This window comes from Dunckerocampus dactyliophorus, chromosome 7 (genome assembly GCF_027744805.1).
Source record: "Dunckerocampus dactyliophorus isolate RoL2022-P2 chromosome 7, RoL_Ddac_1.1, whole genome shotgun sequence".
NCBI classification, from domain to species: domain Eukaryota; kingdom Metazoa; phylum Chordata; class Actinopteri; order Syngnathiformes; family Syngnathidae; genus Dunckerocampus; species Dunckerocampus dactyliophorus.
In genome coordinates, this window is record NC_072825.1 from 22,717,481 (window position 1) to 22,734,313 (window position 16,833).

The 16,833-nt window shown below is 41.2% G+C and overlaps 1 protein-coding gene across 5 annotated transcripts in view; it reads right to left on the reverse strand.

Annotated features, from left to right (window-relative positions):
• col14a1a (collagen, type XIV, alpha 1a) overlaps positions 1-16,833 on the reverse strand; it is a 176,517-nt gene that overhangs the window by 105,481 nt on the left and 54,203 nt on the right. For all 5 annotated transcript variants that reach the window (XM_054780660.1, XM_054780659.1, XM_054780658.1 and 2 more), the window contains exons 6-16: positions 12,276-12,428; positions 12,045-12,164; positions 11,735-11,899; positions 11,454-11,618; positions 9,539-9,690; positions 7,995-8,124; positions 6,693-6,838; positions 5,144-5,273; positions 4,489-4,628; positions 4,120-4,246; positions 2,442-2,581 (exon numbers count right to left, since the gene is read on the reverse strand). In XM_054780660.1, coding sequence (XP_054636635.1) covers positions 2,442-2,581; positions 4,120-4,246; positions 4,489-4,628; positions 5,144-5,273; positions 6,693-6,838; positions 7,995-8,124; positions 9,539-9,690; positions 11,454-11,618; positions 11,735-11,899; positions 12,045-12,164; positions 12,276-12,428 — 1,568 coding nt within the window. The remainder of the gene's footprint in view (positions 1-2,441; positions 2,582-4,119; positions 4,247-4,488; positions 4,629-5,143; positions 5,274-6,692; positions 6,839-7,994; positions 8,125-9,538; positions 9,691-11,453; positions 11,619-11,734; positions 11,900-12,044; positions 12,165-12,275; positions 12,429-16,833) is intronic.

The window sequence follows — 16,833 nt, forward strand, 5'->3', positions numbered from 1 at the left end:
GAAACCACACATTTCTATAGTGGAGTTCAGGACGTGCAGCAAAGCCATCAAACAATTCAGCTTTTTTCTGCATAACTAGCCGCTACAAGTGAACGAATAACGTTTGTTATAGATGTAGGAATCTTACCGCAGAGTTAGTTTATCCGTAATCAGAATAATAAAAATGAATGTTGCATCTCTGTGTAGCTTGAGAAGCCTGTTCACCACTTAATCTTTGCAGCAGGGGAGCACCAGCGAATCAGAAGGACAGCTTTAATGTCAGCTGACTGATGACAAAGTGGCATTTATCCCATCGACCCACACTACCTTTGCAATCGACCGGTAGCTTGCAATCGACGTAATGGGCACCCCTGCCCTAGACACTCTGTGTAATGCTCATTTCAGCAGTGAAAATAGCCATGTGTTTATTGGGGTATTATTATTTTTTATACTAATTAAATCTCTCCATTATCCTATTTTTTGTATTATGCAATTGTCACAGGCTAAAACAATTCCAAGGTTAATAACATGTCTGTGATATGCTTTGGTCAAAATACCCCAAGGATCGAGAATGGCAGCACACTTAAAACACTCTCTAAACAACCCTGTTCAGAGCAGTTGGTTTTGGTGGTCTGTCCTCTCTCATGCAAATATCACACTGCCTTTTCTCTACTGCAGTAGCAGTCAGACATGATGTGTGGGCCCTTTAGGGGCAAACAAGAGCGAGTGTGGGAACAACAGAGATTGAAAACAGCTTGCCACATGTTGCACATTGACATAACATTTTCACACCAAAAACAACAGCCCAAGTGTTATTTCTACACTGCAGGAAAAGAAGGGAATTAACGCTGAAGTCAACTTATTACTGGATTACAATAAATCCACTTTGTTCTGATGTCCTCTGTGGGTGGTAGGTGATGTAATGATGTTTGACAATCTGTGCATCTAACAACACTGCAGCTCTGCTTGACTCATGGCTTTGACGTGACATGTTGTTGTGTAGTTGCTGATGGAGAGACACAAGGGAGGATCTCAACCAGGAAATTTCCAAGTCATGGGCAGAGAAACTCTGTTTCAGCTGCTATACCTGGACCTGCTGCAAAAAAAAAAAAAAAAAAAAATCTTCTGTATGGAAGGACGGCAGTGACAAGCACCTTGGCTTGTGTGCCAGTATCTGCTACTCCTATCACTCCTGTACCACTGAAAAATTACAATATATAAAGACGACTGCGGAAGACGGAACACAAATGCCCCCAAAAAGAAAATCATATTCTACAGACTACAAACTACAAGTAAAGTAGTTATGTTATGTTATTTATGCTATAGTTCTCTGAATAACTGTTAATATGTTACGTTACCATACCACCTATTCACGTTACGTTAACAGATGCCTATTTAGCCTGTTGTTCTCCATTTTATTGTTATTACTATAGCTTGCCTTTGAAGATTAAATGTCTGTTCTTGGTCTCTGATTTTATAAAATACATTTCTCCCCCAAAATGTGACTTATAGTTCAGTGCGACTTATATATGTTTTTTCTTCTTCATTGTGCATTTTTGGCTGGTGCGACTTATACTCCGGAGCGACTTACAGTCCGGAAAATATGGCACAATAATTGTTTGTGCAACATCATATTGGCGACATGCTGACAAACAGAAGCTGGCAGGCACCATGAAGTGCACTTGGACGGTAACGGTATTTTATTTTTCATCCCCAGACTGCACATCACTGGAGTATGCACGCAATTGAAAAGTTTCCCAAAATATATCCCCTTTAAACATGTATCGCATAAAGACAATCTATGTGGGATGAGCATTTATGGTTATATATGTCCGCTCATGTAAACTATAAAATATGAAAACTGTTTTCAATTTGTGTGCATGTGAAATTGTATTGTAGCAACGATACTGTAACTGGCACATTTACTGCGAAAGGGTAAGAGACAGCGACTGCTTGTATCTGTGCTTGCAGCCCACCTCTCTAACTCCCAGGAGTGGTATTTGCAACACTAATCACTCTGAGCAAAAGAACATAAACACACACACACACACAGTTAATCAGACATGAGAGGGTTCTATCGCAGCCTACCAGTTGTCTCTAAACCCTAGATCAGTGTAATAAAACACCCAGGCCATTCATTGTGGGTCCATTCAGCTTTTATGTATACTCAGTCATGTCAGGGGTTTTACCAGCTAGAGTGGAGCAGTTAGGTCCACACAGCACGGGATCCATTTTATCTGGGCACAAAAGTAGACTGCTGTCTTACTGAAAAATGGTGACTCCCTGAAGGGTAATAATGCTTGGTTGTAAATTACATTTTCACTGGAATTATTAGTCAGATTGATGAGAAGAAAATACCACAAATATGTGGCTGGTTAAACAGTATTCAAGTTAAAAACCCTCAACTTCGACTGCTGCATACCAAATTAAACATAGAACCAATGCACATTATTTGTACTGACCTCCTTTGTGTCACCACCAGTGGATGGTGCCCAGGAGAGTCTGTAGACGATGATGTCATCGGCTGAGTGATCCCAAATTACCTGAAAACTGTCTGGACCGACATCACTAGAATGGAAGTGTTGAGGACCTGGAACTGGAGCTAACAAATAAAGATAAACTTTATTTTTTTTTACATCACAATCTCTTTGGTTCATCTCATGTCAAGTACAGAGATCACAAAATTCCAAGTTGGTGAGCTGATATTTTTTTGAATAAGTCCTTAAAGCTCTACAAAATTCTGCAAACATGATTGACACAGTTCAATGCTTTTCTAGTACTGTATTGACCCGCATATAAGAGAACACCAATTTTTATTATTTTACTTCCAGTGCAGTATGTCAGACTCAAAGGGTAATACAAGTTTTCTTAGCTGCTCGGCAGTCGTTTGATGACTTCATTGATCATCCTCAGAGCATTGAATCGATCGGAACTGGACTGTTTAGGTTGTCTTAGGAGACGTTTCGCCTCTAAGACAACCTGAACAGTCCAGTTACGATCGATTCCATGCACTGACAGCACAGTGACCTGCATGAATGAGAATATTCACAGACATTCATTGATCACCATTATCTTAAAATTAGCCTCATAACTCCTATGTTGCTTTCTAACTTCTCTCTCCAGGTCACTGGTGTGCGTGAGTGACGGGAAGAAAACCTTTGTCATTTAGGTTGAATGTATAAATCCCTAGATCACAAATATAAGACGAGTCATCTTTTTTCTCTGGACAAAATGCCATGTTATATATTTCCCTCCGGCATGCAGAATAGAATATTCATAAAGCATAAAACATGTTTGATCTCTGTGCATTGGCATGTGGAAAATTCCGGCAGCTTTTCTGACCATTGTATCACCACAGTTTTTGTGAAGCCATCTTGTAAAACCCCTTGATGATCCTGGTCCAATTAACAACATTTGCCAAGTGATAAGTATAAACCATCATCACGTTCTAGATTGAAGAGGGCGGTGATTTCTTGCCAGAAGTCAATTTCTTTCCGCTGACTCAGCACTGGAGCCTCTGTGTAGCTTGTTGCTTAAAGGGATATTCCAACCGATCAATAACCGTTAGAGTGATTGAATAGTCAGGGACAGGGAAATGACCTTTTAATGTGACTGGCCTATTATGCTGAGCTGTAAATGAGGTGGGCATACTGCCAACAGAGCAGAGGGAGGACTAGGGGTAATACCATTCAACACTGTTAGGCACGACCAGAAAAATGGTTCACCTTTGAAAGGTATTGATAGACCTCTTCGTGCAAGCCGAGAACAAATTGCCAACAGTAGAGTTTGCATTGGGAAATGAAATACGGACAATTAAGAAGACAAAGTTGAGGGAACCTTTATATTTACGGTGCTATGCAAATTGGTACAGGTGACATCTCTCTACTGGTTAAACGTTGTTCATCCAGCTTAAAAGCTATCTATCTACCCACATAGAGGTAGTAGAAGCAGGCTATATGACCAAATTACTACCACACACACTCCTACACACTCAGTCAATGATTACTAATACAGCAATTGACTGCTAGATTGATCAAGCTTTCACTATTCCAAAATGGTGGACAAGGTTTTTGATAAAAACATCACAACCAACCTTGAGATGAACAGCAAGCAACACTTTTATTTATCTCCCAAACTTACTTGTAGTGAATCCATCATTGAGCGGTTCTGATTGGCCCTCATCATACAGAGCAAATACAGCCACTGAGTACTCCATGAGTGATGTCAGTCCACTGAGGTCATAAGACCTCACAGGCCCAACTTCCACCTACAGGACACAACAAAAAAATAATTACTTCCTGAATAACAGTTCAGTCTGTGTGGTTTGGTGGAAAACCGCTTAAAAACATTATAGGAATATGTGGTGATATACTTGTGCACATGCATTGTTCATAAATCACTGCTTCTCAAATAGTGGAATGCTGGTGCCAACAACTAATACGGTGGTTTGTACAAATAAATACATTTTATGACCTTCTCAATAGTATTTCAATTAAATGACACACACACCTCCTCTGCGACCTCCCCGTCTGTCTTCACCCACATGATGCGATAACCCGTAACTCCTCTTTCCGAGGGGTCCCAGCTGATGCGTGCTGAGTTGTGGGTGATGTCAGAGAACTGAAGGTTACTGGGAGGACTCAGTGGTACTGAGCAGAGGACAAGGAGGGCAATGTCAGATAAATTACGACATTCTGCCTGGACACTTCAATTAGTACACCAGCACAATCTCATGAGATCCTACACAGGAGTTGTATCAAAAATCTTCCATTACAAAAAAAAATAATGCTCAGGTTTGATTGACACTGTAAGAGGTATCAATTTAACAATACATTAAGATTGTGGTTTGCAAGGGAGTAGAACTACTGTACATTGTTTAATTTTGAGGATCTAAATTTTTTCCAGAGAGGGCCAAATACAGGGAAATGTTCTGCATTCCAGATGGTAAGAATTCTGTAGGTCAATGATGCTAAGCTATCTGAACAAACATTGACATCTTAGCTTTGTGTGTGTTTGTGTGTTATTCATTTATATATTTATTTTCCTTTTTTCCTGAATGTTTCTGCATATATTTTAATAGGGATGACATTTTGTGCCATTTCATCTACAAGATGCTCCTGACAGAAGAGTACAAGCCAAATGTATATGGGTGTCCATCACTCACACGTAGTTTGTTGATCTGCAATGGGGTCGCTGGCCTCCTCTCCATACATCGCATAAACAGTGACGGTATACTCAGTTTGTGGGATGAGACCATCCAACTCCAGCTCTGTCACTGTATCTGACACTTTGATCTGTAGACAAGAAAAAACAAACTTCAACAGTGGCACAAAACTATGGCCAAGGAGTTAATTTAGAATTGAAACTGAAACATTTACAGTCAAACCTGTCTTAGCGGCCACCTTTATAGAACGGCCACCTGCCTATAGCGGCCACTGAAAAATCCCCCGCAGCAAATTTACATGTTATAGACCCTGTGTATAGCAGTCACCTGTCCAACGCGGCCAGCGGCCACCCATTTTGTCTCCCTTGGTCAATATCTGACCGCATATAGCGGCCAAATTACCGACTCAAGTAGAAGCTTCATGCATGAAAAAGTTTCGTTTTTTAATCAATGAAGCCGTCGTGTGTAGACTTTAATTACTGAGTCCTAGCTCAGTCACAATCATTCACAAGATCCACACAAACTGTCAGTTGTTCCACATAAAAAGCCGTCTTCTTTTGAGCTTGCTATTTCCTGGTCAAACATGTAACTTTAGGAGCATTTGCACCAAAACTTTACCGCAAAGTAGGCTGGGAACAGGACGTGCTCCCAGCGACGCTACAATAAAAAAAAAAAAAAACGCTAGCATGCATGCGGCAGCGGGAGCAAAACTGAGTTTGGTTGTACTTAATTGAAGTATTTTAGAATGTACTCACGTTATTTTTTATCAATCCTCATCCACAAATCCATCAAAGTCCTCATCTTCTGTATTCCACACAAAAAAGCCGTCTTCTTTTCCGTTCGCTACTAGTCTGTTAACTTGTCAGTGTTATTCAGCTCCGAAGCAAAGAAGGAAATTTCTCCTGTTGCTTCTGCCAACTTTATTTATTGAACGCGGCCACCAGACAGCATCTCAGAACACACACACATCTCTCAACATCGTCTCTCCTTCCTGCTTGCCCACAAGGCAAAGGTTAAACAAGCCCCACTACATAGCTGTCCAGCCAATGCCTGTAAGAAATGACACCGTTTATTTCCTGGTGTGCACTGGTCAATACTGTAATGCTGCTTGTTGTGGGGAAGGAGAGACTCACGTCGCTGATGCACTTTAATGGCTTCATTAACAGCGGAGAACACTGCAGGACTTTACATCCACGCCAACATAAACACACTTCCCAACTCTCTCGAAACTCACAGCTAGCACTGAGCCTAGCTCTCCTGCTCGGGACGCCCACCGTCACTTCCCGTCACTTCCTGATGAACTAAAGCTGTAATGACACTCTGCCGTATAAAAAGTAAAATATTAAAAACAAGCGTAAGACATTACTAGCACAGCTTTGTTCTGTGTTTTTTTTCCATTTTTTTCCCTCTACTGGTCAACATTCAAACTGGACACCAACCTGTCTATAGAGGCCACCTGTCTATAGCGGCCACTTTTGCAGTCTCCCTCTAGTGGCCGCTATAGACAAGTTTGACTGTATCGACTAATCTCCTTCGTTTTAAACATTACCTCCTTCTCACCCAAGTCGCCTTCATCTGTGAGTGGTGCATAAAGCAACATGTAGCCTGACGCTCCCTCCACACTGTGCCATCTTGCTTTCATGCTGTTATGAGTCACATGAAGCAGCTGGAGGCTTGTCACTGTGGGAAGAGCCACTGCATATGCACAAGACCACACACAGGGAAAACACAATTAGAGCAACAAGACTGGCAAACATTAGAAATTAAATCTTTTGCACGACTGGATTTCAACAGGTCTTTGCACAGTTCTCACTAGGATTGTGTAGAAAATTCGTTTCTGCTTCTTCCACCCTAGCCTTCCAAGTACCTTCCAAGTAACAGTACTGTTAAACATACTGTACTTTATATCTATTGACTTGCATAACATGGACCATTCTGGCAACAACTCTATATGAATTATCTCCATTTACTTAAAGACAACTTAATGCAAGTATAAATAATTTAACACAAAAAGAATGACCTCAATTAAAGCAGTTGTATCAGAAACAGCAGGGGTGGGTGTACAGAATAGAAACAAATTAATGCTAAATTTGAATCTTGATTTATAGTGTTTTGACACACAATACAGTATTTCTGTATTCATACAATAAAATACAATTACTAGAGAGAGATTTAACAGGGGTTCAAAACAAATAAGACATTATGTCATATGCGGCATATGCGGGACAAGCCCTCAGGCTCTCTGTCTGACTTGGTTGGAAGAGTCAAAACAGCATGTAAATTTCCGGGGGCGGGGGGGGGGTTGGGCGGTGTAATACGTGCGAGTGTAATACATGGAGCATATATTACCATTCTACCAGCCCACCAACTTTGCTTCAACTGATTTTATCTTCTTAAATATAGGGATGCACTGATCCACATTTTGTCATTTCTGATCTGATCCCGATACCTGAATTTGGATATCTACCGATACTGTTACTATTCCGATACCAGAGCTCTGTTTGCTTTAATACAATTATTATTATTGTAGTGTCTACAGAAACTATAAGAATGACGAGAAGGTGGCCAATTATTGAAGGTTACTGTCGGCCACAGCTACGCTAAAAGAATATTAGATCATGTAACTAGAATATCAGTGCACCTGGCTGTTTCCGCACATGCAGCGCCGCACACACACAAAAGCTGATACGTTCACAGACAATCAGAAATTTCCTATACCGGATCGAATTGGCCCATCCCTACTTAAATTAGAGGGGGCGTCATGGCCTGTGTCATTTTACCTATTTCCATTTAATTTCACTGTGTGAAGTGTTTTGCAAAAACATGCACGTGTGCATATAATTACACTTACAAGTTGTTGCTGATCCTCTCAGTGCTTCACTGGCATCATTTTCATTCACAGCAAACACAGACAGCTGGTATTCGGTCTGCGAGTTGAGATGTTGCAACACCACCGAGGTGTCATGGCCGTCTACCACAGACTGGGGTGCGAAGGGGTACGAAGACAAATAGATGAGATCGGGGAGCAGAAGGCAATAGAATAGTTGAATGTGAGGACATAAAAATAAAGGAAGGGAAAGGTGATGCAAGAACAAGAAGAAAGACAGAAAGGTACTCAGTTTGATAGGACCAACGTATATATTTTATTCTTTGGTAGTTCATGACACTTATGACAATTAGGCTACAATACAGGTTGATCTGGTAAGGTCTTCTTCCATACAGTCAGAACAGCTGGCAGCCATAAAATCAATTACGAATGAGATAAAACAGTTTTTCTGTTCAAAAGAGCAAGAAAACTTAAGCAAGTAACTGGATTAGTCAGAGTATCATTCCTGGTGAGCCTTAATTTACATAAGTTTAGCAATGTGTCTTTAAGGAAGAGGCTATGAAAATATGAAAGTATCTGAGAATGAGTTCCACCCTCACAACTTTCTTTCAGTACACAGGAGGTCGTCAGTCTAAGAACAAGTTCTGTTCCTACGATGGCGATGTACTGTAAGTCGAATTTTATTGCAAGTCAGAACTTTTACCTAAAGTAGCAACTAAGTCACTCACACAGAACATAGAACACATGAAGGGCATAAAACATAGTAATAAAAAGTTAAATACAAGAATTAAATTAAACAATAAAAAGAGAACGATTCCTTACTTCTATTCCTGTAGTTGTCTTAAACACTGGAAGGGGTGTTGGAAGAGAGCGAAAGACAGGCTTATCGGGAGGAGGAAGTCTCAATTACGAGACCATTACACTGCTTACTTCTCACTCTCCATTTCATGCGATTCTATGCCATTAGGCTGCCAAATGATGGGGAAAAAGTTCATGAAAAAGAACAAAAGTGACGTCCTTCCGCGGTGCAACGACATATCCTTCAGCCTAAGTATTCTTCCGCCATGCGTACCCACTTGAACTAGTTCTCTTTTTCTTTTTGTACTATTAAGAGGCATGAGTGCGTCCTAAGATATCGATACACAAGGACCACCTATAGTCAACATGACAAAAAGGACAGGGAAAACCTACAAGAAATAGACCAAAACAACTTTCTACAAGCTGTGCATGTGGTCATTTCTGTCCATTCATTCAGAAAACATGTGAGATTAAAAGTCAGTGATGTTGGATTCGAAAGAGACTATCGCATAAAATCTGTTGTGGTTCATCCGAAAAGTGTTTATTGGGGTTGAGGTCAGCAAGTTCTTAAACACCAAACTCAATGTCTAGCCCTGATTCAATAGCTGATAAAGTGTGTTCACCACTGTCGATGTCCACGCACGCACACACACACACACACACACACACACACACACACACACACACACACACACACACACAGGTTATCTAGTGAAGAGATACTGTTGTCTTCATAGAAATGTGATTCACGCCAAAACAAAAACACTTACCTGCTGTGGTTGTCCTCCTTGAGCAGGAAAATAAACCACTCTGTATTTCTCCACATTTCCAGTGGAGTGGCTCCATGTCACTCGGAAGCTTCTGGCTGTGACCTCTGATGTCACCAGGTCTGATGGTGGTCCAATCCTCTCTGGTGGCTGTTCTGGAAGAACAAAAAATGGTAGAAAATTAGTATATCTGATACACATTGAGATCAGACACAGATTGACACAATAAATTGACTGTATGGCACTCTCTAATACGTGGATGCTGGTTGATGGTCCAAAACAGGTAGTTTTAACCTGGGGTCCATAACCTGTATGAAGGACAGACTGTACATGGGCTTCAGTATGTTTGTGATGGTCAAATAAAAATGTTACTTATATTATCCATCCATCCGTCCATTTCCTTCTAATCGGGGTCCGAGTCACGGGGGCAGCAATCTGAATAGGGAAGTCCAGGCTTCCTGGTCCTCGGCCACCTCTTGCAGTTCCACCGGGAGGACACCGAGGCATTCTCAGGCCAGCGTGTCCTCGATCTGCTCTGGGGCCTCCTCAAGGCTGCCAATGCTACGAACACTTCGCCGGGGAGACGCCCAGGAGGCATCAGGACTAGGTTACTCTCGATATGAAGGAACAGTGGCTCTACTCTGAGCTCCTTCCAGATGACCGAGCTCCTCACCCTGTCTCTTCGGGTGAGTTCAGCAACCCTACAGGGGAAACTCATTTTGGCTGCTTGTATCAGCAATCTCGTTCTTTCGGTCACGACCCAAAGCCCTTGACCATAGGTGAGGACGGGAACATCAACCGGTAAATTGAGAGCATTGCCTTCCAGCTCGGCTTTCTCTTCACTACGATGGTCCAGTACAGCGACCGCATTACTGTCGACACTGCCGATCCGCCTGTCGATCTCACACTTCAACCTTCCCACACTCGTGAACAAGACCCCAAGATACACTTGGGGCAAGACCTCGTGCCCAACCCGAAGTGTGTAATCCACCCTTTTCCGACTAAGAACCATGGCCTCAGATGTGGAGGTGCTGAGTCTCATCCCTGAATCTTAACAATCAGATGACAATCTGATGAGGCCATCACAACCACATAATCTGCAAATAGCAGAGATGAGATCTTAAGGCCCCCACAATGGAACCTCTCGACTTCTTGGCTGCACCTATAAATTGTGTTCAAAAAAATTATGAACAGAATCCGTGACAAAGGGCAGCCTTGGCGGATGCCAACGTTCACCGGGAACAAGCTTGATTTACTGCTGGCAATGCGAACCAGGCTCCTGCTTCGGTTGTACAAGGACGGAATGGCACGTAGTAGCCTGCCACCAACCCTGCACGCCCAAAGCACCACTCCCAGGGTACATGGACGAATGTCTTTACCAAGTCCACAAAGCACACGTAGACCAGTTGGGTTACTTATGTCAACTACATTAAATTACCTTATGATCATAGCTGGGCTGCACGGTGGTCTCGTGGTTAGCACGTTGGCCAACACAGTAACAGCTTGGAGATTGGGAAGAACTGGGTTCGATTCTCCCCTGGGCATTTCTGTGTGGAGTTTGCATGTTCTCCCCGTGTGCACGTGGGTTTTCTCTGGGTACTCCGGCCTCCTCCCACATTCCAAAAACATGCAGGTGAGGTTAATTGGCGACTCTAAATTGCCCATAGGTATGAATGTGAGTGTGAATGGTTGTTTGTCTATATGTGCCCTGCGATTGGCTGGCGACCAGTCCAGGGTATACCCCACCTGTTGCCCGAAGTCAGCTGGGATATAGAAAATGGATGGATGGATGATTATAGCTAGAAATTTCATTGCATGTATGCACAAGTAATCAATTCCTGGAGAGCATTTTCAGTAAGTATAAACTGACATTAATGCTCCACGGTCCATAGTCTGTGATGTCTCATTGTGCACTTACGTTGCTTGATGTCCTTGTCTTGCTGCTCCACGTGTTCACACACTGTTCTGGTCAGTCCTTCCACAATGGAGCTCATAACGTTGAAGTCAGCTACATTATATACATGAGAGTCGTCCGGCTCGGAGGCAATGGAGCACAGCTCATTCTCATCAGCATTCTTCACACCTGCAACACATAAAGGAAAGGACACAGTCAAGTATATTCATTATTATTAACTATTTTTAGTTACAGCTCCATATATTGTGGCAAAATTGTGAAATCCTGCGTATGCCCTATCTCACCGATAGCAAACAGCTCAACCCCAGCTTTTTGCAGGCTTTCTGCAGGTGGGATAACATCATCCTGAGACTTCCCATCGGTTATGAGGATCCCAATCTTAGGTACATCAACACGGGCACCAGACTCAGGCTTGAAACAATGCTCCAAGATGTAGGACAGTGCCATACCTACAGACAGTCGTGTTGGGAGGAAGAAACATTGAGGAGGAATAAAAGAGCACAAATACATGATTTATTAAACATAGGGAGATTCTATGAAAGTTCAAAAGGGAAAGAGTTACGACAATATATCATGTCAGTAATAATATAGTACCTGTGAGAGTGTTTCCTCCTTTGTAAGGAAGGTTCTTCACAGCATCAAGGACAGCATCTTTAGTGGTGAACGCATTGAGGTGCCACTCTATCCTTGGATCACCGCTATACTGAGCCAGTCCTAAGGTTAAACCACATTTTCTAACTCCATATTTCCCTCTAAAAAGTTTATATTGGCGTAATGCAGACATTTATAGAAATGACAAAAGATGGAAAATAATGGTAGACCAACCTATCCTGGTCTTATCAATGCCCACGTCAAAGGCGTTGACCAGATTTTCCAGGAACATGCGGACCAGCCGGAAGTTGAGCCTACCAATACTCCAGGAGCCATCTACCAGGATCACAATGTCTGCTATGGACTCAGTGTGGCACACAAACTGGTCTGGTGGAAAGAAGCAGACAAACTACAGATGAGTGAATGGCAACTGATGAACAACATAGTGAATACACCTACCAATTGTATACTAGCAAAACTATAAAATGGCAGCCACCTTGACTAAAAAAAAAATCCCAAAAATATTTTAAATATAATGACTGCATTGATGCTAAATGAAAGTGTCTGTACAGTAATATATGCAGACATAACGCATCCATAATGATTCATCGCAATAATCCAACCCATCCAAACAAAGGAATTAAGCGTATTTTAGCACTTTTCCTTTACCATGAACAGCAGTGTCGTGAGGAATTCTGGATCCCATGAAGAAAAGTCTCAATAGGCACCCCGTGGGTACCTATTGCTACCACATCTCAATTTGTTGGAATTGTCCTAACTTCCCCCCCATATGACTCACCTGCCTATGAACAAATATAAGAAAACCGAAGTGTCAATAAAAATAATAATATTGCTTTGATGTTTTTTGAAGACAGAACTACAAAACAACATTATTAATAAACCAGTCTAAGAGAAGAAGTTGGATTTCTTACAGTTCTCAAAAAAAAAAACAAGAGCTTGCTAAGGTGCTTGGCTGCTAATTACAGCACCCTCACACTTTTCACTGTGAACTGTCAAATATAGCAAAACACATCAATTCCGAAACGGAATAAGCAAATGTGCCAACTCACATACAGCAGTTATTTGTTCGTATCGATAAAACGCTGTTGCTCAAACCACTAGAGTGGACATACCACACGGAATTAAACATGGACTTTATCGTTTTAAATGTACAGTATGTGACAGAGTCCTAGAAGAAAGGCTATAAACAACTCAGATATTCTTTATAAGAAGTTCTTTGCCAGACAGAAAGCTCAGTCTGCTGTCTGAGTCTGACTGTTTGAATCATCCATCTGCTGCAGACACCAGATAAAGTAGAGAGGAAGACGGGTTAGGTTAGGAGATACCGTCGTGTCTGCTGCACCTTTTGAAGAATGGAGGGTGTAGAGAAGGATAAGATTTTCAGCAAGATGGGCAAAGGCTTAGATAATGGCAATGAGTACTTTGTTTATCCGCATGTACGTCATGCGGGTTGTATTAGATGTTCAGTAAATGTAAACACAGATATACCCGATATGGGTCACTTTAAAATACAGGAGTTTGTACACCAAAGTGAGCACAACCCTCACATTTCAGCGACAATTTTTTTTATTACAGTATATCTTCTCAAGAGAAAATACCCCCAAAAAAAGACATTTAGAGTGGTCTGTGTACAGCTTGATGCAATGAATTATTTTTTGATCAAAGCACTAGTCTGAAGTACCACCTTTGGGCAAAGCATGTCTTTGCTAACATGAGCAAGGATGCTAGCAACATGCGATCAAGCCGTGGTCGTCAAGCTACACTGGAGAAGACGTATCAACAAAAAGACAACAACTAGGACCACATACAAGTGAACTGTCGTCACAAGAATTCACAAACTGTATGGAAATGAAACAGCAACGAATTTGGACAAGCTGGCCAAAGCTTCGTTTGTTGCACCGGCAGGAGACCACTGGACAGCAGTAAGCAACCATACCTTTATCTCAAAACAAACTTCAAACCAACTGTAGTAGAAAAAGTAGACTTAATTAAGCCCAAGGTAAATGTGTGATTAGATAGATAGCTGCCTAAAAAAAAAATCACAATGTGATTAATCATGATTAACGATTAATCGCGATTAAAACTTGGGATGTTATTAATCATGATTAATCACAGAGTAGACATTAACTTGAATTATTTTAATCGATTGACAGCACTAAAAAGAAGCGTACCAAGATAACTGTATCCTGCCTACAGTCAAGCATGGAGTGAGAGTGTCATGGTCTGGGGCTGCATGAGTGCTGCTTGCACTGGGGAGCTGTGGTAAATTGAGGGAAACATGAATTCCAGCATGTACTGTGACATTCTGAAGCAGAGCATGACCCCCTCCCTCTTGATCCAACACACTTCCAAAAGCGCCTTGCTGAGGAAGTTGAAGGTGACTGGCCAGTATGTCCCTAGACCTGCACCCAAGTGAGCACCTGTGAGGCATTCTCAAGCAGACGGAAGGTCAAAGAGCGCAAGGTGTCTCACGACCACCAGCTCCACCAGTGATGTCATCATAGCGGCCATGGAAAGTTATATGCAAGTTTCATTTCAATAGTATTGTCCTTTCAGAAGATGTGATCAGGGATGTGATCGCTTTTGTAAGATGTTGTACAAGCCATAAACATTGGAAACGCCTTGTAAATTTAGCAAGTAACAGGAATCACAAACTTGGGAGGGTCCGATCCAATACTCAGTATCGATCCAATACTGCCAAGAGTCGTTGTCATGTCAGCTGTGTGGAGTTAATATACATGCAAAGAAAAGAAAAGTAATGTAATTTGTGCAAAGCAAGTGTCTCAAGTGGCGTCAGCCGAATTTTAACACCTCAAATTTGATCAGACATTTGCAAAAGCATAGTGGGCAGAGATTTTACAGTCATCCAGTGCAAAGACGAAAGATGAGCCATGACAACAGTCATTCAATCCATTGCTGTTCTGGAAGATTTCTCTGTGTGGTTTCAACAAGTTTGGAGAGCGACACGCTCTTCAGCAGAGCCTCCATTATTATCCATGAAAGAAGGAACAGACTGACAGCTGACAAGGCTGAAATGTTAATATTTATCACAAACAATCTGCCTATCATATTGAAGTGACGGCATTTATTTTAAATTAGTGAGTAAGATGACAGATACTGTGTGCCATTGTACATTTTCAAGTGGTTAGGCTATTATTTGTATGTTAGTTTATAATTATTTAAGTTAACAACTCATTTTTTTGCTATGCTATTGAGTAATGGGACATACTGAGTGTGAAGTATCTCGTTGTACACTGGAATTATAATTCCTTTTTCATGTGTTTTAAGACTTTAATCTTTTGTAAGTTTAACTTGATTACATTTTATTTTCAATCTTTGAAAGGTGCTGCTGGGCCTGGTGACCAATCTGTTTTATTTTTTTCAATTGAATGCTATTAAAAGCTATGTGCAGGTAACGTTTAAATAAAAAGCAGCAGCACTGCATAACTTGAGTCACATTGTGGCCAATGCCACTGGTTGCACAGGTTTTTTAAAAATGTTTTTTTTAATTAATTGATGATTAATCAATTATCCAATTAATCTGCAACTATTTTGGTATTTGATTAATACTTTATTTAAAATTGTAAATATCCTCTGATTTCATCCTCTCAAAGATGAATACTTTTAAATTTCCTCTGTCATCCATAAAAGCAGACTTATTGTCTTTGTGTTTTAGACAAAACAAAATATTCACACACATCAGCTTTGACTTTGGAAAACAACGACTGACAATTTTGACACTTTTCTGATACGTTGCACGCCAATCCACTAACTGTTTGTGTTTGGTTCTTATAGATTTGATCCGTCCAGGGCAGTAGTCACCAACCTTTGTGAGCTCAACTTCCCTGGTCTCGTCCGTGAACCTGCGCAAGAGCTATCAAAGATCTATCGAACAAAAGAAAAACCAAAACGTGAAAACATTTCTTGTTTAGAGAAAGGCTGCTTTGTGAGAACAGGGCAGCCAGGAGCCAATCACACTGTGAACTATGGCATCGCTACTGTGAATGATAATACAAGTAATATGGAAGTAGCAGTGCGCGAGGCAGGATTGGAACCGCACATTAAATGCTTTACACACACTATAAACCTTGCAATCCAACATACAGTACCTCAATGCTCCCAGCGTCACTCACTCGTGACATTTTTTCCATCAGAGTTCAACAGCTGCCGCCGCGTTAACGTCTGACCAGAAGCTGTAGTAACTCCACATTTGATCACACTTAAGATTTGTCAGATCAAAACATGATTACTGCATAAGATTTCTATCAAATCATGTGATAGTGCATCTATTTCAGTACTTCCTGTGTCTTTTTTAGCATAAACATAAAGCTATCTGCAAACTACTTTACATGTGTATTGACATAACTACACATCAATATAAACGATTAGTAGTAGCAGTTACAACCGCAGTCATTATTTTAACTTATCATTTTAGTTTTTGTTTCAATTTGGGAAATTAAAAAAGTCCATTCCTATATTTTCTCATTGTAGTTTTCTTTAAAGTAATGTTAAAATATTCTCGATTCGTTCTCGTGAGCTGAGTGTATTGTGACACCCCTTCTATGGAGCCATCCCTAATCAAATAAAAAGGAATTGTATCTTGTGCTTGGAGGATGTATTGTAAGTACGTAGTTGAAACTGCACCCACCATCTTCCACGGTCTATGTCATCTTCTGCTGTTTTACATGTAACAACAGTTAACAGTAATTCCCTGCAATACTGCAATACAAGAAGTGCCATGTCCATTAACCTTGTAAGAGAAGAGTACACT